Source organism: Lipotes vexillifer, unplaced genomic scaffold, assembly GCF_000442215.2.
Source record: "Lipotes vexillifer unplaced genomic scaffold, Lipotes_vexillifer_v1.1 scaffold1506, whole genome shotgun sequence".
Lineage (NCBI taxonomy): Eukaryota > Metazoa > Chordata > Mammalia > Artiodactyla > Lipotidae > Lipotes > Lipotes vexillifer.
Genome location: NW_006781238.1, coordinates 528,841 through 551,551, shown reverse-complemented (window position 1 = coordinate 551,551; position 22,711 = coordinate 528,841). Strand labels below are relative to the sequence as shown.

At 36.3% G+C, this 22,711-nt stretch overlaps 1 protein-coding gene across 1 annotated transcript in view; it reads left to right on the top strand.

Annotated features, from left to right (window-relative positions):
- The window catches only part of LOC103068894 (protein kinase C-binding protein NELL2-like), a 25,224-nt gene extending 2,513 nt beyond the window's left edge, over positions 1-22,711 (top strand). Inside the window, exons 2-5 of the mRNA XM_007454520.1 lie at positions 1,632-1,825; positions 3,301-3,477; positions 4,966-5,190; positions 22,006-22,711. Coding sequence (XP_007454582.1) covers positions 1,632-1,825; positions 3,301-3,477; positions 4,966-5,190; positions 22,006-22,056 — 647 coding nt within the window. The 3' untranslated portion in view covers positions 22,057-22,711. The remainder of the gene's footprint in view (positions 1-1,631; positions 1,826-3,300; positions 3,478-4,965; positions 5,191-22,005) is intronic.

Here is a 22,711-nt window from a genome sequence, read left to right as displayed (position 1 = left end):
TTTGGGGAAAAAAAAAAAAAAAAAAAAAAAAAAAAAAAAAAAAAAGAGACCAAACAACTATGGTTAATGTTTTTCTTGCTTACCATAAATACTTAATGGGAGACAAATATCAACTCATCAAAGATACCTTATTATTTGGATTAGACCAAATATAGATGTGTTTTACAAAATTCATTTCTATTACCAAGAGAAAATTTTTTTCTGATCTGATATACATGTATGTATATATCTATCTATCTATATCTATATATAAAAATGTATATTTTAAAATTTTAATATATCCTCATGCTGGCTGAGAGTTATTTTTTTGATCATAGTTTTTAATTATAAGCAGTATTATCCTGGACAAATCAAGTGATAATAAAGTTTACTGTAGTTATAATAGAAACCTTTTCAGCTGTCATCTCAGTTCATTGGTTTTATTGATATGGGAACTAATAAAAATCAAAGTACATAGAGAGAAGTAATCATGTAACTTATTTTCAGGAAAACATATATGACAGAATTTAAGTATTTAAGAATTTAAATGTGGCTAAAGTATAATCTTGAACAGTTCATGTCCCCAACAATGTTGAAATCAAACCATTTAAGGTAGTTACTATGCTCTACAATTTTGAAGGGAAATCAGTGTACAGTTCTTCTAGTTAAAAGCTATATATTCCATCTTCTCTAACCCACTTTTCCTTCTGTGATTTAATTCTTTCTTTCTTGACCTTTACTCAGATGAAAAAGGAAATAACTCCTTACTGCCACTCATACAATATCCCTGAAATGTATTTTGTCTTGTGACCTTTAAATGGTGCGGATAAATAAAATGAATCTCATATCTTCATATGGACCTGATCTCTGGGTCAACATATGTTTGCTTTTCATCTGTATGAAAATGCTTTGGTTGTGATTGCCGTGGAATAGGTGAGGTCAGGTGAAGAATGGGAAGCTGCCAACTGAGGCAGGAGATGAAACGATCTGAAATGGAAAAGTTAAGAACTGGGGGATTCTATCTGCGAGAGATGGTAATTGCTTATGGTCACTTGCCCTTCCATGGGTGAGAGGCAGGGTGTAAGGACAGTGTGAAAATGCCTGGACTGTTAAGGGAAGAACACCTGGGCAGTACACTGGAAAGAGCTTACATATGGGTGACACAGCTGTGAGAACAGGGCTTGAAACTGAATAAAAATGCCTCAGGTCTTCCATGACATTTCATTTCCCACTAAGAAAGGATTTTCTGTAAGCACCATTTTAACACTGAGGATGATTTCTTCAATTAAAAAAAATAGACACTTTTAGAATTTCCACTGCCAAACTGTTTGTGTTTGAAACATTGAGTCCTATTCGTAACTTTCAAAAAAATATAAATGTTTCATAAAGCCTAATGGTATTTACAGAGATATAAAAGTTAAAAATCTAGCCAAGGTTATTTGGTGTTTGAAACTAAGCATGATAATATTTTTGTGTGATATCCCTAGATCATTAACATTGCTTTAGTCGGCATTAATAGGAAATGCATGCCAGTAAGATGAAAATTAATTTCCAGTTGAATGCTTTATGTCAGGAGACAACTTGCCTGATTGCAGTTGTTTGAAACGGAGCATATTCTAAGCACATTGCCTGCTGTCTTTTCTTGGCTGTAGATATTGACGAGTGTGGGACCGGGAGGCACAGCTGTGCCAATGATACCATTTGCTTTAACTTGGATGGTGGATATGATTGCCGATGTCCTCATGGAAAGAATTGCACAGGGGACTGCATCCATGATGGAAAAGTTAAGCACAATGGTCAGATTTGGGTGTTGGAAAATGACAGGTGCTCTGTGTGCTCATGTCAGGTTAGTATAAACAAAACATTGTAACCATTTTTATCGAGGTGTAATTTGCATATATTTCAAGTGTACAGCTTGATGAACTTAGACAAATGCATACGTCCATTTAACCATCACTCAATTAATAGAACATTTTTACCTACCCAAAATGTTGCCTCAGTCTGTTCTTAGTCCCATAGCCCTAGCCTCAAGCAAGCACTGCTTCCAGTTTCTATAGATTAGATTTGTATTTTCTAGAGCGTCATATAAATGGAATCATATAACACAGTTGGCCTTCCGTATCTGCAGGGTCCCCATCCATGGATTCAACCAACTGTGGATTAAAAATATTTGGTAAAAAAAATTCCAGAAAGTTCCAAAAAAGCAAAACTTTAATTTCCCCCACAACCAGCAACTGTTTACATAATATTTACATTGTATTAGATGTTATAAGTAATCTAGAGATAATTTAAAGTAAACGGGAGGGTGTGCATAGGTTATGTGCAAATACTATGCCATTTAATATAAGGGACTTGAGCATCCACGGATTTTAGTATCCACGATACCAAGGGAAGACTGTCCATACTCTTTTGTGTCTGACTTCTTTCTCTCAGCATTATGTTTTGACATTCATTTATATTCATTACACATATCAGTAACCCATTCCTTTTTATTACTAAATAGTATTCCATTGTATGGAAATACCACAATGTGTTTATTTATTCATATGGTAAAATTTTGTTTCTAACTATGCTAATGTTTCTATAGTCACAATATCATGTTTGAATGAATGCATAAATGAAACCATAATGAATATGCTATGGCCTGTAAGTGAAAAATATCTATTTGGGTTATATTTCACTTTTAGAGAGGTGTTCTATTATGTGTACCCAGTTGATGATAGACATTTAAATTATAGTTAAATGAATAATACCAAGGACTCAACTATTATTAAAGAAATTGATAACAGCTTGTACAAATCATAAGGTTAAAATATTCTAGAAACTTAATAATATGTAAAACTTGTTGACTAGCCACCAAATATAAACCCTCACACAAAACAAAATTTAGTTAGTATTCAAATTACTATATTAATAAACAAGTAAATGTATATTTATGTATACATACACAATTTATTTACACATAAGAGCCATGCAGTGGTTATTTTAACTGGTTAGTTCTGAAAATTTTCTTTCCAGTCAAGTCATTTAAAGAGTAATGTGTGGAAAGAAAATTGGAAGTTCTCCAGCTTAAGTAATTTCTGGGTGTTAGCTACAAAATGGAATTTTAAAGAAAATCAGTTATATTGGGTAAACAGTGTGAGTTATCTCAACTTCCAAATCAACATCTGAGATTATAGATATAGTATGTAATATATATAAAATGTATATCTGTGTGTGTATATACACATGTACACATACACAGATACACACATACATATGATGTTAGTATATTGAGAAATGGAGGTTTTTGGTAACTGCTTTTTTTCCCTTGTCATACAGAATGGATTTGTAATGTGTCGACGGATGGTCTGTGACTGTGAGAATCCCACGGTTGATCTTTTCTGCTGCCCCGAATGTGACCCAAGGCTGAGCAGTCAGTGCCTCCATCAAAATGGGGAAACCTTGTACAATAGTGGTGACACCTGGGTCCAGAATTGCCAGCAGTGCCGCTGCTTGGTAAGTTCAGCTACGTGAAATTCAGGGAAACGTTTAAACCCAGAATTGAAATCGTAAAACAACCTTGCCCTGCCCCCTGCACTGATATTTGGTACCTGGCCATAGTGTTCGGAGTTACAAAAAGTGAACCTGGTTAGGATGATACGGTGATGGTTATGCATTCAGAGCCTGAGAAGGAATATCTGGGGGTAGATGTGGTACACCATGTCATGTCAGTCTTTCAGGACTATCGCCAGAGCTCAAAAGAAGAAAAGGCTCTCCTGGCTTCTCAGCTTAGGTTTACTTAGAGACAGTTATGAACAGAATAATGGCATTCAAAAAAAATCACTTTTTCCAATAAACCTTTTGTTCATCCATTTCTATCAATTATGCTTAGATGTAAGAAAACAAAAACAAAAAAAACACACTTTTTTTTCTTTCTAAAGATTATTACTGTCAGTGCTGTTCTGGTGGGCACCCTGTTTAACACATAATATGGATATGCAATAAATACTAGAATCTTAGAATGGAATGTATATATTTATGAAACTTCTACTGGAAACAATAGGTTAAAAAGAAAATGAAGACTTGATAAGGAAAATACCAATCATTTTTTCATTTAACCAAATTTCTTGTTTCTTTCTAGTGGTGTAAATAAAAAGGAAAATTGGTCTATATGTCTTTATAGAAGAAAGTTTCACAGATGCTACTTTTAAAGTTAGGACTAATTTCCTTTCTATTTGTGTGAAGATATTTTTAAGGCAATGCTTGTTTGTTGCTTCCTTTTTATACTTTCAACCCCAAAATCAATTGAAAGAGCAAGGTCAGTTTCTGTACCTGAAGGCTGCTTTCATCTCCAAGACCCTGAGACTCAGAATTATGAAGAAAATAGGAAACAGGTGGGAACTAAATTTTAAAAAGATCCAATTCACACAATTTTCTCATGTGGAATAAAAAAGACTGAAATCAGCTCCTAGTTCCGTTTTGTTTTTTCCAAAGTCCCTACACTGAGGAACGTATAAATGAACAAAGAAAAACTGTCAAATTTCCTTCATATTTCAGTTTACTTTCTTGTCAGTGAACAAAACTTTGTTTTTGCAGAAGGGAATAAATGAGAAGGTAGGGGGAAAAGATAGTAAAAACGAAAAAAGTATCTCCTAGGCAGAAACTAAGTAAAAACCTCTTCTGTAGTAAACAGTTCTCCTTTGTCATGGGAAAGAGAAGCGCATGCAAATTTGTTTGTTTTAAGAGAAAGAGTTTTTGCTTTCCTTTACTGTTGTTCTTGTTTAACTCCTGAAGACTGTTTTATAATCCATCTGCAGTACAGGTCTCATCTCTCTGATAGGGATTTTGTGGATTCCCTGCAAGATTCATAGCTGTGAAGGTCTGAGTATAAATGTCCATCAAATCAATTGAGTATTCGGTAAACACTGTGCTCTCTCCCTCCTCACCTCCCTCCACGCCCTCCCTCCCCCTCCCTTTGCCCTTGTTCATCTGCTTTCCTTATAGCAAGGGGAAGTTGACTGTTGGCCCCTGCCTTGCCCAGAGGTGGAGTGTGAATTCAGTGTCCTCCTAGAGAATGAGTGCTGCCCGCGCTGTGTCACCGACCCTTGCCAGGCCGACACCATCCGTAATGACATCACCAAAACTTGCCTGGACGAGATGAATGTGGTTCGCTTCACTGGGTCCTCTTGGATCAAACATGGCACTGAGTGTACTCTCTGCCAGTGCAAGGTAAAGCCCATTCATTATATTCAAGTAGGGAGCACTTGGCCAGCTGCACCCAGGATTCACAGACACTAATGTGCTTAACCTGGCCAATGGGAAGCATCTTCTTTCCTATTTACTGTTCAAACAGAGATGGGAGGAGGGCCACTCAGCTTTATTAGTGCCAAGGCTGACTGTCCTGTGCATCCTCTAATGCATATTCAGGGAGAAGGAGATGCTTGGTCAGAAACCAGAATGATGGGTTACTAATATCACCAGAACCGAAAGAACCTACATAAATTGCCCTAAAGCATCTAACTGTACACATCTTAAAAAAAAATAGTACAACACCAAACTTCATGTTTCTTTCATGATAGAAGACAATATTATTTTATTGATTTTTATCTAGTCCTTTTATGAGATAAGATATATCAACAAAGTGAACATATTACGTTTTCCAAAGTGAAAATCAATATGGCAAAAATGGGCATATTTCTTGGTTTGTGGTGGTGAGTTACACTGAGTTGAAAAATTTAAGATCTGTTGTTTACCATATTTTATTCCTACGGCTGGAGAAAAAATCATTATAAAGAGTTTTCTTTTTATTCTCATAGGAAAATAGAGCATTGTGCCTTTTACTTCACTGAGAATAGAAATACTGGTAATGTAGACAGAGTATATAGAATTCACAGATGGTGACAAAGTTGAAAGCATTAGAATCAACACTAGAACTAAGTAAATAATCTGGAAAGCTTAACAAGAAGAAAGCAAAGATGTCAGATTTTTCCCACCATAGCACAGCCAAATATCTATAACTGCTCTGGTTCTTTAAGTGAGCATTTCCATTTAAATTTTTTTTTTCAATAGAGCAATTTCATTCAGATTCATGTAGTACAAATTTCTTACTAGAGTGCCTTGATGTAACAGGACAAAGAAATGTGAAATGCTTTAAGTTTTGAGATGCTATTATCTGTTTCAAACCAAAATTTCTAGCTCTTTCAATTAATGTAATTTGTCAATCAAGCACAGCTTTTCAGGGAACATTTATTGCAGTTTTCTAAAAGTGCATTAGCACATTTGGAAGTTACTTTTACTACTAAAAGTTACTAATAATGTATATGCAGTGCTGTTTTAATATACATTTTTTTAAATAGATCTTTACTGGAGTATAATTGCTTCACAATACTGTGTTAGTTTCTGTTGTACACCAAAGTGAATCAGCCACATGCATACATATGTCCCCATATCCCCTCCCTCTTGAGCCTCCCTCCCACCCTCCCTATATACATTTGATATGAGTACATTTGTGTACATTTAATGGTGCATTATCTAGAAACTTCAGCATTCATGACCAATAGGGAAATACTTGCTGACATTTAATTACCAAGTAGAGTTGAGTCTCTTTACACTCTTAATCTAACTGTTAGATTATTGTTCTGAGCAATGACAACAAATACATATACCAGGTGATAGAATGTAAAACACCAGATATAGCTCAGACAGATACTTCCAACAAGAAAGATGCATTCAGTAATAGGCAGAAAAACATTAGAGTGTTTTCTGGGGAAAAGAGTGTGAATGAGCTTGTCATTCACCACCTTACAAACAACTACTAGGATTTTTTGGCTCATGGTAGAAATATAGTCCAGAAAATGTATTTTGACATTAAATTCATTTCTTGTCAGATAAGTGCCGATTCTCAGAGGTTACTATTTGATGCCATTTCCCTCTTCCCTTCTTATTAAGTATGAGTTATAAGAATATCCTCAGTGTTACCAAATGAATCCCTAATACTCATCTTATTATGTTTATTTTGTGCTATTTTAAAAATGAAACTTATGCCAAACAAGCTTGAGAGATTTAATTGGAGGTGAGCATCCTTTACAATTTGGTGCTTTCAGAGCACCGTTTTCGCTTATCATCTCCCCATCCTACCACTTCTGAGTTATTTGTTTTAGTCAATAAATACAAATTATGTGGGGTATTGTGCCAGAACCAGGGTAGAATGATAAGCAAAAATGGGTACAATCGTTCCTGGAAATTTTTGCCCAGCAGCTTTCTAGAGCTCTGCTGTCCAGTACAGTAGCCAGTAACCACACATGGCTATTTAAATTCACTGAAATTAAGTTAAAAATCCAATCCTCAGTCACACTAGCTACATTTCAAATGCTCACACATGCTAGTGGCTATCATATTAGATAGCATATATAGAGAACCTTTCTATCATCGCAGAATATTGTATTGGAAGGCGCTGGCCTAGAGGTGAAGAATGTGGCATCTGGAATCAGGCTACCTGGATTGAAAGCCTGGTCAACCTCACTAGCAATGTCACCTCAAGGGATATTTATTAATCTCTCTGTGGCTCCATCTTTCTCATCTGAAAATGGGAATAATAATAATACTTACCTAGGAATAATTATAGTACCTACTTGAGAAAGTTGCTATAAGAATTAAGTGAGAAGATCCATACAAAGTTTCCTACACATTTCATATGCATTCAGAGCAAGTGCTCAATAAATGTTGACTATTATTATTGTAGGTAGTGGAGTATAGAAACATTAATTAAGTCATGAAACAGATAAAGACAACATTAGAAACTCTGATGGATGCTCTAAAGGAAAGTTGCACTGTGCTAAGAGGCTGTACAACGCATGAACCAGTTTTACTTCCTGAGGAATTAAGAGTTAGCTGGGAGAAATAGAGTGAAGAGTTTCCCTTCCCTTTTTAAAGATCTCTTCAAATGTAATTTGCTTAGGTTAAAAAAAAATGTTTCCTGCACTCAGAAGTTGAATTCTTGCATCAGAAAGGAATTACTAATTTTTTCTTTCCTAAATATAATAGAGACTACACACCCTTATGATGGGTCAGAGAGCTTTCAGGCAATTATGTTTTGAGCTCCGGACGATAAAGAGGGATGTACCCAGTTGAGAAATAAAGAGGGAGGAGCTATTAGAGGGTCATTCCCTTTAATAAATTATCACTGAGTGGGACACTTGGGAAATTGGAAACCAGAGGGCCACTTTTAACTCCTGGGGAGACTAGATGTAATACTGAGATAATTGAGGTATGGAAAAAAATAGTTTCATGAGGATGAAGCTCGTAACTTTCTAAATGTTGCCTTCATCTATTAGAAATCATAAACTTAAAGTTTGGAAAGTGGACATCTGTGCTAAAATTAGAATAGATAACTAAATCTATCTAAGGAAAGAAATACCCCATTAATGAGCAATATTATAATGAATACTTTAATATGTGATCAGGAGAGCTTCGCAAATCAAAAGAAGAAGAAAGGCTTATTCTATAAATACTGGAATGACTGGACAGCAGTTTGAAGGATGTCAGTTGTATATACTATTATATTATGTATCAAAACAAATTCCTTGTGGAAAAAGTGCTAAATATTAAAAATAAAGCAAAGATAAATTATCAAATATTTATCAAAATTCTTGAAGGACTATGCCTTTTCTAATTTAAAAGTGATAAAATCTACCTCAAAGAAAATTTAGAGCTTCTATAGATAAACAAAATTAGCAAAATAGATCACAACTAGTAACTAGAAAAATTTTTTCAACAGATATGATTTCTTTATTAGATTAAAAATATATGAAAATTAATTTAAAAATACTTATTTCCCCATAAATAAGTCAACAAAGGATGAATAAACAATTCACTAAAGAATACAGCTATCAAAAAAGAGGAAATCAATAGGATTTGAGAAGATGGCGGAAGAGTAAGACACGGAGATCACCTTCCTCCCCACAGATACATCAGAAATACATCTACACGTGGAACAGGTCCTACAGAACACCTACTGAACGCTAGCAGAAGACCTCAGACCTCCCAAAAGGCAAGAACCTCCCCACGTATCTGGGTAGGGCAAAAGAAAAAAGAATAAACCGAGACAAAAGAATAGGGACGGGACCTGCACCAGTGGGAGGGAGCTGTGAAGGAGGAAAGGTTTCCACACACTAGAAGCCTTTTCGCAGGTGGAGACTGTGGGTGGCGGATGGGGGAAGCTTCGGAGCCACAGAGGAGAGCACAGCAACAGGGGTACAGAGGGCAAAGCGGAGAGATTCCTGCACAGAGGATCAGTGCCGACCAGCACTCACCAGCCCGAGAGGCTTGTCTGCTCACCGGCTGGGGCAGGCGGGGCTGGGAGCTGAGGCTCGGGCTTCGGTCAGAGCGCAGGGAGAGGACTGGGGTTGGCGGCGTGAGCACAGCCTGCAGGGGGTTAGTGAACCACGGCTAGCCGGGAGGGAGTCTGGGAAAAAGTCTGGACCTGCCAAAGAGGCAAGACTTTTTCTTGTCTCTTTGTTTCCTGGTGCGCGAGGAGAGGGGATTAAGAGCACTGCTTAAAGGAGCTCCAGAGACAGGAGCGAGCCGCAGCTAACAGCGCAGACCCCAGAGACGGGCATGAGATGCTAAGGCTGCTGCTGCCGCCACCATCAAGAAGCCTGTGTGCAAACACAGGTCACTATCCACACCTCCCTTCGGGGAGCCTGTGCAGCCCGCCATTGCCAGGGTCCCGGGATCCAGGGACAACTTCCCCGGGAGAATGCTGGGTGCACCTCAGGCTGTTGCAACGTCACGTTGGCCTCTGCCGCCACAGGCTTGCCCCGCATCCGTACCCTTCCTTCCCCCTGGCCTGACTGAGCCAGAGCCCCCAAGTCAGCTGCTCCTTTAACCCGGTCCTGTCTGAGAGAAGAACAGACGCCCTCAGGCGACCTACCCACAGAGGTGGGGCCAGATCCAAAGCTGAACCCTGGGAGCTGTGCGAAAAAAGAAGAGAAAAGGAAATCTCTCCCAGCAGCCTCAGAAGCAGTGGATTGAACCTCCACAATCAACTTGATGTACCATGCATCTGTGGAATACCTGAATAGACAACAAATCATCCCAAATTGAGGAGGTGGACTTTGAGAACAAGATAGACTATTTTTTCCCCTTTTCCTCTTTTTGTGAGTGTGTATGTGTATGCTTCTGTGTGAGATTTTGTCCGTATAGCTTTGCTTTCGCCATTTGTCCTAGGGTTCCGTCCGTCCGTTGTTTATTTTTTTTTTTACTTTAAAAATTTTTTTTCTTAATAATGACTTTTTATTTTAATAACTTTATTTTACTTTTTATTACTTTATTTTATTCTTTCTTTCTTCCTTCCTTCCTTCCTTCCTCTCTTTCTTTCTTTTTCTTTCTTTTTTTCTCCCTTTTATTCTGAGCTGTGTGGAGGACAGGCTTTTGCTGCTCCAGCCAGATGGCAGGGCTGTGCCTCTGAGGTGGGAGAGCCAACTTCAAGACACTGGTCCACAAGAGACCACCCAGCTCAACGTAATATCACATGGCGAAAATCTCCCAGAGATCTACATCTCAACGCCAAGACCCAGCTCCACTCAACGACCAACAAGCTACAGTGCTGGTACACCCTATGCCAAACAACTAGCAAGACAGGAACACAGCTCCATCCATTAGCAGAGAGGCTGCCTAAAATCATAATAAGACCACAGACACCCCAAAACACACCACCAGATGTGGACCTGCCCACCAGAAAGACAAGATCCAGCCTCATCCACCAGAACACAGGCACTATTCCCCTCCACCAGGAAACCTACACAACCCACTGAACCAACATTACCCACTGGGGACAGACACCAAAAACAACAGGAACTACGAACATGCAGCATGCAAAAAGGAGACTCCAAACACAGTAACTTCAGCAAAATGAGAAGACAGAAAAACACACAGCAGTTGAAGGAGCAAGGTAAAAACCCACCAGACTTAACAAATGAAGAGGAAATAGGCACACCACCTGAAAAAGAATTCAGAATAATGATAGTAAAGACCCAAAATCCTGGAAATAGAATAGAGAAAATGCAAGAAACATTTATCAAGGACCTACAACAACTAAAGAGAACACAAGAAATGATGAACAACACAATAAATGAAATTAAAAATACTCTAGAAGGGATCAATAGCAGAATAACTGAGGCAGAAGAACAGATAAGTGACTTGGAAAATAAAATAGTGGAAATAGCTACTGCAGAGCAGAATAAAGAAAAAAGAATGAAAAGAACTGAGGACAGTCTCAGACACCTCTGGGAAAACATTAAATGCACCAACATTCGAATAATAGGGGTCCCAGAAGAAAAAGAGAAAAAGAAAGGGACTGAGAAAATATTTGAAGAGATTATAGTTGAAAACATCCCTAATATGGGAAAGGAAATAGTTAATCAAGTCCAGGAAGCACAGAGAGTCCCATACAGGATAAATCCAAGGAGAAATACACCAAGACACATATTAATCAAACTGTCAAAAGTTAACTACAAAGAAAACATATTAAAAGCAGCAAGGGAAAAACAACAAATAACACACAAGGGAATCCCCATAAGGTTAACAGCTGATCTTTCAGCAGAAACTCTGCAAGGCAGAAGGGACTAGCAGGGCATATTTAAAGTGATGAAGGAGAAAAACCTACAACCAAGATTACTCTACCCAACAAGGATCTCATTCAGATTTGATGGAGAAATTAAAACCTTTACAGACAAGCAAAAGCTGAGAGAGTTCAGCACCACCAAACCAGCTCTACAACAAATGCTAAAGGAACTTCTCTAGGCCGGAAACACAAGAGAAGGAAAAGACCTACAATAACACACCCAAAACAATTAAGAAAATGGCAATAGGAACATTCATATCGATAATTACCTTAAATGTAAATGGATTAAATGCTCCCACCAAAAGACAGAGACTGGCTGAATGAATACAAAAACAAGACCCATATATGTGCTGTCTACAAGAGACTCACTTCAGACCTAGGGACACATACAGACTGAAAGTGAGGGGATGGAAAAAGATATTCCATGTAAATGGAAATCAAAAGAAAGCTGGAGTAGCAATTCTCATATCAGACAAAATAGACTTTAAAATAAAGACTATTACAAGAGACAAAGAAGAACACTACAAAATGATCAAGGGATCGATCCAAGAAGAAGATAACAATTGTAAATATTTATGCACCTCAGTACATAAGGCAAATACTAAGAGCCATAAAAGGGGAAAACGACAGTAACACAATCATAGTAGGGGACTTTAACACCCCACTTTCACCAATGGACAGATCATCCAAAATGAAAATAAATAAGGAAACATAAACATTAAATGATACATTAAACAAGCTGGACTTAATTGATATTTATAGGACATTCCATCCAAAAACAACAGAATACACATTTTTCTCAAGTACTCATGGAACATTCTCCAGGACAGATCATATCTTGGGTCACAAATCTAGCCTTGGTAATATTAAGGAAATTGAAATGGTATCAAGTATCTTTTCCAACCACAACGCTATGAAACTAGATGTCAATTACAGGAAAAGATCTGTAAAAAATACAAACACATGGAGACTAAACAATACACTACTTAATAACGAAGTGATCACTGAAGAAATCAAAGAGGAAATCAAAAAATATCTAGAAACAAATGACAATGGAGACACGACGACACAAAATCTATGGGATGCAGCAAAAGCAATTCTAAGAGGGAAGTTTATAGCAATACAATCCTACCTTAAGAAACAGGAAACATCTCAAATAAACAACCTAACCTTGTACCTAAAGCAATTAGAGAAAGAAGAACAAAAAACCCCCAAAGTTAGCAGAAGGAAAGAAATCATAAAGATCAGATCAGAAATAAATGAAAATAAATGAAGGAAATGACAGCAAGGATCAATAAAACTAAAAGCTGGTTCTTTGAGAAGATAAACAAAATTGATAAACCATTAGCCAGACTCATCAAGAAAAAAAGGGAGAGGACTCAAATCAATAGAATTAGAAATGAAAAAGGAGAAGTAACAACTGACACTGCAGAAATAAAAGGAGCATGAGAGATGATTACAAGCAACTCTAGGCCAATAAAGTGGACAACCTGGAAGAAATGGACAAGTTCTTAGAAATGCGCCAAGACTGAATCAGGAAGAAATAGAAAATATGAACAGACCAATCACAAACACTGAAATTGAAACTGTGATTAAAAATCTTCCAACAAACAAAAGCCCAGGACCAGATGGCTTCACAGGCGAATTCTATCAAACATTTAGAGAAGAGCTAACACCTATCCTTCTCAAACTCTTCCAAAATATAGCAGAGGGAGGAACACTCCCAAACTCATTCTGCGAGGCCACCATCACCCTGATACCAAAACCAGACAAAGATGTCACAAAGAAAGAAAACTACAGGCCAATATCACTGATGAACATAGATGCAAAAATCCTCAACAAAATACTAGCAAACAGAATCCAACAGCACATTAAAAGGATCATGCACCATGATCAAGTGAGGTTTACCCAGGAATGCAAGGATTCTTCAATATACGCATATCAATCAACGTGATACACCATATTAACAAATTGAAGAATAAAAACCATATGATCATCTCAATAGATGCACAGAAAGCTTTCGACAAAATTCAACACCCATTTATGATAAAAGCCCTGCAGAAAGTAGGCATAGAGGGAACTTACCTCAACGTAACAAAGGCCATATATGACAAACCCACAGCCAAGATCATCCTCAAGGGTGAAAAACTGAAACCATTTCCACTAAGATCAGGAACAAGACAAGGTTGCTCACTCTCAGCACTGATATTCTACGTGGTTTTGGAAGTTTTAGCCACAGCAATCAGAGAAGAAAAGGAAATAAAAGGAACCCAAATCGGAGAAGAAGTAAAGCTGTCACTGTTTGCAGATGACATAACACTATACATAGAGAATCCTAAAGATGCTACCAGAAAACTACTAGAGCTAATCAATGAACTTGGTAAAGTAACAGGATACAAAATTAATGCACAGAAATCTCTTGCATTCTTATACACTATTGATGAAAAATCTGAAAGTGAAATTAAGAAAACACTTCCATTTACCAGTGCAACAAAAAGAATAAAATATCTAGGAATAAAGCTGCCTAAGGAGACAAAAGACCTGCATGCAGAAAATTATAAGACACTGATGAAAGAAATTAAAGATGATACAAATAGTTGGAGAGATATATCATGTTCTTGGATTGCAAGAATCCACATTGTGAAAATGACTCTACTACCCAAAGCAATCTACAGATTCAATGCAATCGCTATCACACTACCACTGGCATTTTTTACAGAACTAGAAGAAAAAATTTCACAATTTGTATGGAAACACAAAAGACCGTGAATAGCCAAAGCAATCTTGAGAACAAGAAATGGAGCTGGAGTTATCAGGCTCCCTGACTTCGAGCTATACTACAAAGCTACAGTAATCAAGACAGTATGGTACTGGCACAAAAACAGAAGTATAGATCAATGGAACAGGATAGAAAGCCCATAGATAAACACATGCACATATGGTCACCTTATCTTTGATAAAGGAGGCAAGAATATACAGTGGAGAAAAGACAGCCTCTTCAGTAAGTGGTGCTGGGAAAACTGGACAGGTATATGTAAAAGTATGAAATTAGAACACTTCCTGACACCATACACAAAAATAAACTCAAAATGGATTAAAGACCTAAATGTAAGGCCAGACACAATCAAACTCTTAGAGGAAAACATAGGCAGAACACTCTATGACATAAATCACAGCAAGATCCTTTTTGACCCACCTCCTAGAGAAATGGAAATAAAAACAAAAATAAACAAATGGGACCTAATGAAGCTTAAAAGCTTTTGCACAGCAAAGGAAACCATAAACAAGACCAAAAGACAACCCTCAGAATGGGAGAAAATATTTGCAAATGAAGCAACTGACAAAGGATTAATCTCCAAAATTTACAAGCAGCTCATGCAGCTCAATATCAGAAAGACCAACAACCCAATCCAAAAATGGGCAGAAGACCTAAATAGACATTTCTCCAAAGAAGACATACAGATTGCCAACAAACACATGGAAGAATGCTCAACATCATTAATCATTAGAGAAATGCAAATCAAAACTACAATGAGATATTATTTCACACTGGTCAGAATGGCCATCATCAAAAAATCTAGAAACAATAAATGCTGGAGAGGGTGTGTAGAAAAGGGAACCCTCTTGCACTGTTGGTGGGAATGTAAATTGATACAGCCACTATGGAGAAGAGTATGGAAGTTCCTTAAAAAGCTTCATATAGAACTGCCATACGACCCAGCAATCCCGCTACTGGGCATATACCCTGAGAAAACCATAATTCAAAAAGAGTCATGTACCAAAAATGTTCATTGCAGCTCTATTTACAATTGTCAGGACATGGAAACATCCTAAGTGTCCATCATCGGATGAATGGATAAAGAAGAAGTGGCACATATATACAATGGAATATTGCTCAGCCATAAAAAAGAAACAAAATTGAGTTATTTGTAGTGAGGTGGATGGACCTAGAGTCTGTCATACAGAGTGAAGTAAGTCAGAAAGAGAAAGACAAATACCATATGCTAACACATATATGTGGAATCTAAGAAAAACAAAAAGTCACGAATAACCAGGGGTAAGACGGGAATAAAGAGACAGAGTCCTACTAGAGCATGGTCGTGAGGATGTGGGGAGGGGGAAGGGTAATCTGTGACAAAGTGAGAGAGTGGCATGGACATATATACACTACCAAACGTAAAATAGATAGCTAGTGGGAAGCAGCTGCATAGCACAGGGAGATTAGCTAGGTGGTTTGTGACCACCTAGAGGGGTGGGATAGGGAGGGTTGGTGGGAGGGAGATGCAAGAAGGAAGAGATATGGGCACATATGTATATGTGTAACTGATTCACTTTGTTATAAAGCAGAAACTAACACACCATTGTAAAGCAATTATACTCCAATAAAGATGTTAAAAAAATAAAAATATAAACATAGACTGTCATGTAATACTGCAAAAAATAAAAGAGGAAATAAGTGTTTTAAATAATTGACACTTAAATATAAACCGACATAATGAATTATTATTTTCACATACTACGGTAAAAAAATATTTCACCATAATTTCCAATGCTGGCAGAGGTGTACTGGAATTGTAATTCTTATGCAATGTTAGTGACATTGAAAAATACATGTCAAGAACCACACATACATATCCTTGCCCACTCCCCCTCCCCACAGAAATGTCCAGAAGATCCTACTAATCCTGGGTCTGAGAATCCAACCTAAATAAATAATCTAAAATATGGAGCAAACTATATGCATCATAATATTAACCTCAACATTAATTGGCACGCAGAATCATGGAAGAAATCAAAATATCCAACAAAGGAAAAATGGGTTAAATAAATTATGGCAACTCTGTAACATATAACATTATATCATAATTATATAATATGTAATTATATGATTGCATTATTCAATTATTTGTATACTAACAATGCTTATAATAAAAATTAAGATAAAAATACTATGTGTGATTACATATGCACTTTGATTACAAGAAGGTTGAAAATAAAGGAATATGAAGTGAATTCTATTAGGACATACTAAAATATTGATAATAGTGGGATTTAAAATTATTAATTTTTATATAGATTATTTATAGCCACATATTATACATGAATATATAATTACATATATTTATTATATCTATAGTATGTGTAATTTATAAACATATTAATACCATATATTGATAAGTAAATAATAAATATATTAAATATAAATAAGAGTAAAATATATTATACATTATATATATCATATATAAACATTTTACTGAAAGCCAAAAGTCAGCTGTCTTCTAATCTTAATGTTATAGAGTTTACCATGCAAAGAGTGATGATGACTTCTTTACCAATAAATATAGCCAGAAATAACAAGGTGTTAAGGAAACTTACTGTGTTACTACATAAAAATAGATTTTATAATTAGTTATGACAGTAGGTGGTTACTGTTCCTAGCAACCTAAGTTTCAGTGGGTCACTTTTTATTCTAGTTTTTATCAAGGTAATGTTTGTTAAGGTGAAATGCATAGTTATTTTGTATATAATTTTATAAGCTTGATGAATCAAAATATAGAATATTTCCAGCAATCTAGCAAGTACCTTTTTGTCCCCTTCCAGACAATATCTACTTCTCATAGGAAACCTCAATTTTATTTCATTATAGTAAATTTATTTTCCTATTTAAAAATTTCATATAAGTGGGTCACATAGTATGTATTCTTTTATATCTAATGGTGAATTGACCAGTTTATCATTATGCAATGTGCCTCCTTATCTCTAGCAAGGCTTCTAGACTTGAAGTCAATTTTGACTGGTACTTTTTTTTTTTTAATATTCATTCATTTATTTAGTTGAACCGGGTCTTAGTTGCAGCCGGCAGTCTCCTTAATTGCGGCTTGCCAGCTCCTTAGTTGCAACACGTGGGCTCCTTAGTTGTGGCAGGCAGCCTTCTTAGTTGTGGCATGCAAACTCTTAGTTGCAGCATGCATGTGGGATCTAGTTCCTTTGCCAGAGATCGAACCCAGGCCCCCTGCATTGGGATCATGGAGCCTTATCCACTGCACCACCAGGGAAGTCCATTGTCTGGTACTTTTGTAGCCACATGGTATATTGTTTTGATTCATCCACTTTCAACCTATCTATGGTTTTATATTTAAAGTGCGTTTTTTATAGATAATGTATAAATAGTTCTCACTTTTGTATCCAGTGTGACAATCTCTGGCTTTTAATTGAAGTGTTAGTCCATTTAATATTGTTTTTGATGTTGGTGGATTTGGGGCCACCATTTTGCCATTTGTTTTCTACTTGTTCCGTCTATTTTTTGTATTCTTAATCATCTATTTGTTAATATTTTTTATATTATTCAATTTTACTTGTTCTTTTGAATTCTTAACTATAACTCTTTTTATGATTGTTTTAGTTGTTGGTATAGGAGTTGTAACATATATCATTCATTTATTACAGTATAATAAGATTTAATATTATACTAATTCATATAAAATGTAAGAACTTTGGAATAATATAATCCCATTCCTCTAACCTTTGCACTATAATAATTATATATTTATAACTATGTATACTATAAACTCTAAAAATCTGTATTACTGTCAATATTTTTGCTTTAATAAGTCAAATATCTTTGAAGCAAATTAATAGAAGAAAAAATGCTATATTTTAATTTTATATTTATTTTATATTTATATTTATCCACATATTTACCATTTCTTGTGCTCTTCATTTCTTCTCACACATGTTAATCTCCATCTAGTGTTATTTCCCTTTATCTTGAATAACTTCCTTTAGCATTTTCCATATTGCAGATACACTGGCCACAAATTCTCTCAACTTACATTTATTTGAAAATGTCTTTATTTTTGAAGGATATTTAACTAAATATAGAATTCAGGATTGACAGATTTGTCCCAGCACTTTAAAGGTGGTACTCTACTGTTTTCTAGTTTCTATTATTTTGATAAGGATTCAGCTATCATTTGTACTTTTGTTCCCTTATATGTAATATGTCTTATTTTTCTCCTCTGTCTCCTTTCATGATTCTTTCTGTATCTTTGGTTTTTAGAATTTTGACTATGATGCACTTAAGTATGTTTTTTATTTTTATTTTTTTTCCTCTTTGGTATTTGCTGGGCTTTTTGAGTATCTAAGTAGATTATTTTCATCAAATTTCAGAAAAATTTGGCCATTGTTTCTTCGGATATTTGGTCTGCCACATTATTTCCCTCCTATTCTTCTGCGACTCCAATTACACATGTTATATGGTTTAATATTATCTTGAAGGTCACTGAGGTTCTATTTTTATTTCAATCTTTTTCTCTTTTTTTAAAAGATTGGATAATTTCTATTTTTTTAAATTTATTAACTGTTTCTTCTGCCATCTTTAATCTGCTGTTAAACCCATCCAATGAATTTTTCATTTCAAATATTGCACTTTTCAGTTCCAGAATTTTTATTTAATTCTATTTATAGTTTCATTTCTCTGTTGTAACTTACCATGTTTTATCATTCATTATGACCATCTTTTTTTTTACATCTTTGTACATATTAGTAATAGCTACTTTCTAGTCTTTACCATCTGGATTAACTTTGAGTCATTTCTATTCACTAGTTTTTCTCTTGGTGAGGAGTCACTTTTTTCTGTTTTTCTTCACATGTCTAGTAATGTTTATGGCTTACTGGATATTGTGGATAATACGTAGTATAGACCCTACATTCTATTAGCTTCTTCTGAAGACTATTTTTGTTCTAGCAGATTGTAAATTACTGGCCAGTCATCTTCAGTTGGAAAGGCTGGGCTTTACATTGGTTAGGTGGGTCTATTCCAGGTGTACCCTTACTTTTAGGGTGAATCTCTTAATCTTGAGACATCATTTTCTTCCTAATCATGGCCCTTTTGGGCTTTCAATGGAAAGCCTGAATTTTTTATCAGTCCCTTCTAACTTGGCAGGACATAGATTTTAAACCCACAGTGAGCAGCGTCTGAAATATCTGCTCAAATCTTTCAAACTTCAAGCTGTGACTCTCTGATTGTCTCTTTAGAGTCTCCTCTGCAATTCAAAGACCCGCCACAGATTTGAGGGGAGTTGACATGCTGATTCACTCCCTCCTTTCTAGACATTTCCTTCTGAATTTCCAGCCACTCTGGCAGCCCAACAGAGCCCTAAATGTTGTCCTCTGACATGTGGGCCCTATCAGATTGTGGCTTTCTGCTTGAGTTATAGTTATCCTAAGCGTCACAGACTAGGAGTGCCCTAAGGGAAAATGCCAGGTAAAAATGAATCTCAAACAGTACATCTTCTTTTAAAGATTGAAACTCCTCCAGTGTCTACCTGCTTTTAGTCACTCTCCATTGCTTTAAATAGTTTTTATATTTTGTCCAAACTTTATAGTTATCCATAGGAGGGATAGTCAGTTGATAGTCTTAAATAAGTAACTCTGGTATTACTGAAACAGGAACCCCAGTGGAATATTTTATCAATCTTTCTTGTATGAGCTATGTTTCCCTAATTGGGGAGCTTCCAATGACATGCTCTGTAGAGCATTTATTTTGCTATAGCAGAATTGATATGGAATAAGAAAAACACTACTGGAAGACTTGGAAAATATACCTTCTCTTCCTACAACATACTCATACTCCAAACATTCCCTAACTCTCTTTCTGCTCAAAATCCATACAATTTGAGAAACTGATATTCTCAGGAACTGGTACACCCCTCCCTTCATTGGGTCAATGGATTGGGAAAGATCATGTCACTAGGTTATGGCCAGAAAACCTCTGCCTCTGAGCATAATGACAGAGCTTTAAAATGCAGCTAGAGATCCAAGAGATGGATGTCACCTTCTTTTGCTGTCAGAATAAGAACTCTGCTTAATAACAATTTAAAAAGACAAGAGGATTAAGTTAAATTGATAATACTCTTCTTGGATATAGACTGGCTTTTCCCTCATTCGGTAAGCTTCAACAAAGGCTAAAGTACCAAAGTCCTTTCTTAAGTTTTATCTTACATGAACAGACCCTTTTGGTTTTATCATATTAAGGTCTGATACATTTTCAATCATCTAAAGTCAATTATCTGAGAGAATATATCAAATAGAAGATGAGTTTTAGAGTCAGACTAACCTGAATTTTAATCCCAGCTGTACCATTATATTAGCTTTGTGATTTGGGCCGTGATATTTAAGCTTTCTGATCTTCAATTTGTGAACCTAAAAAAACATGACTATTAATAGTGATCCTACTGGGAATGCTCTGAGGTTGAAATTAGATAATGTATTTAAAGTGCCTGGCAAAGTATCTGACACAGAGTACGCACTCAGAAAGTAGAAGGGTATTATCATCTTATGATTGTAGTAACAATACTAACATTTTCATTATTATTAGCTAGTCAGTGGAAGAAAGTAAGAGCACAAGGATTCAAAAGAACAAGATACAAATTTTTTTCCTCTCTGTAATACACCATACTCTTTTGGTACTTTGTTATAAAAACTAATTATGGGGGCGTCCCTGGTGGCACAGTGGTTGAGAGTCCGCCTGCCAATGCAGGGGGCAAGGGTTCGTGTCCCGGTCTGGGAAGATCCCATGTGCCGCGGAGCGGCTGGGCCCGTGAGCCATGGCCGCTGAGCCTGCGTGTCCGGAGCCTGTGCTCCGCAACGGGAGAGGCCACAACAGTGAGGCCCGCGTACAGCAAAAAACAAAACAAACAAACAAAAAAAACTAATTATGCATATCTGGCTCTTCCTTGACTATTTTTCATGCCTCATCTCTACACTGTTTTCTTCACCAACTTAAAATTCTCACCCAGACCAAACCGTTTTAGGTTTCTTAACTACGCAAAACTCTTTTCACGTTAAAGCCTTTTATTCATTCTGTTCCCTGTGCTCTTGGCCTACCTTTTCACAGATCTGTCTTGAGGTCTTGGTTTAAACATCACTTCTACAGAGAAGTCTACTCTGGCCACCCAATCTAAGTAGCCAGACATTTATTAATCTCATGACATCACCTAGTTTGTTTGTTTTCTAGCACTTTTCACAATTTTTGATTGTACATTTGCTTATTAATTTCCCCCCCAAAAACCTATAAGCCCTGTCCTATGAGGGTAGTGACCATATCTGCTTTATTCATTCATCAGCATATCTCAGGCTCAATTTACTCAATGCTTATTTTGTGAATGAGTAAATAAAACAACAAATGTGAGCTAAGAGAGTGCCATGGGGTAAATAAAGCTAGCTTATGATTTGCCACAAATAACTGGCCATAGTTTGTTCTGCAACAGTAGAGGCATGAAAAGTGATTGAGCCATTGAACTTTCAGGGGCACATAAATAACAAATAAACCATTCAGTTACGTTATGTGTACCAATCGATGAATATTGACTAATGGCTTAAAAAGTAATACCATGCTTTTTTTCCCCTCTCTTCTCTAGAATGGCCACATCTGTTGCTCAGTGGATCCACAGTGCCTTCAGGAACTGTGAAGTTAACTGTCTCACTGGAAATTTCTGTTTAAAGAATGTTCTTTCATTAAAAAGACCAAAAAAAAAATTGAAGTGGATGATTTGTGGGCAGCTAAGTGCGGCATTGTTAATAGCTGAGTAAACTTTCAATTATGAAATTTGTGGAGCTTGAGAAAATCACAAAAGGAAACTTCTTGGGGCAAAACTAGACCAGAATTCCACCTCAACTGCATCTGACGTTGGCATGTAAAAGAATGCGTGTGAAATACACACCATGACATCACGACCTCTGGATGTAAACCCTGAGCTTACGGGAGCTTTGGAAGCCTCTAGCTTCACTGGTGCAGAAAATTTTCCTCTAGATCAGAATCTTCACAAATCAGTTCAGTTCTTCACTACAAAAAATAAAATGTAAGGCAGTGAACGAATTCTGTTTTCCGAAGCAAAGCAAAGAAGCTATAACATGTTATATGTACAGTATACACTCTGAGAAGAAATCTGAAACGAGTTATTGTCATGATAAAAATAATGCACAGGCATGGTTACTTAATATTTTCTAACAAGAGATGTCATCCTTATTTCCTTGTTTTACTGCACTTAATATTATTTGGTTGAATTTGTTCAGTATAAGCTCGTTCTTGTGTAAAATTAAATAAATATTTCTCTTACCTTATAA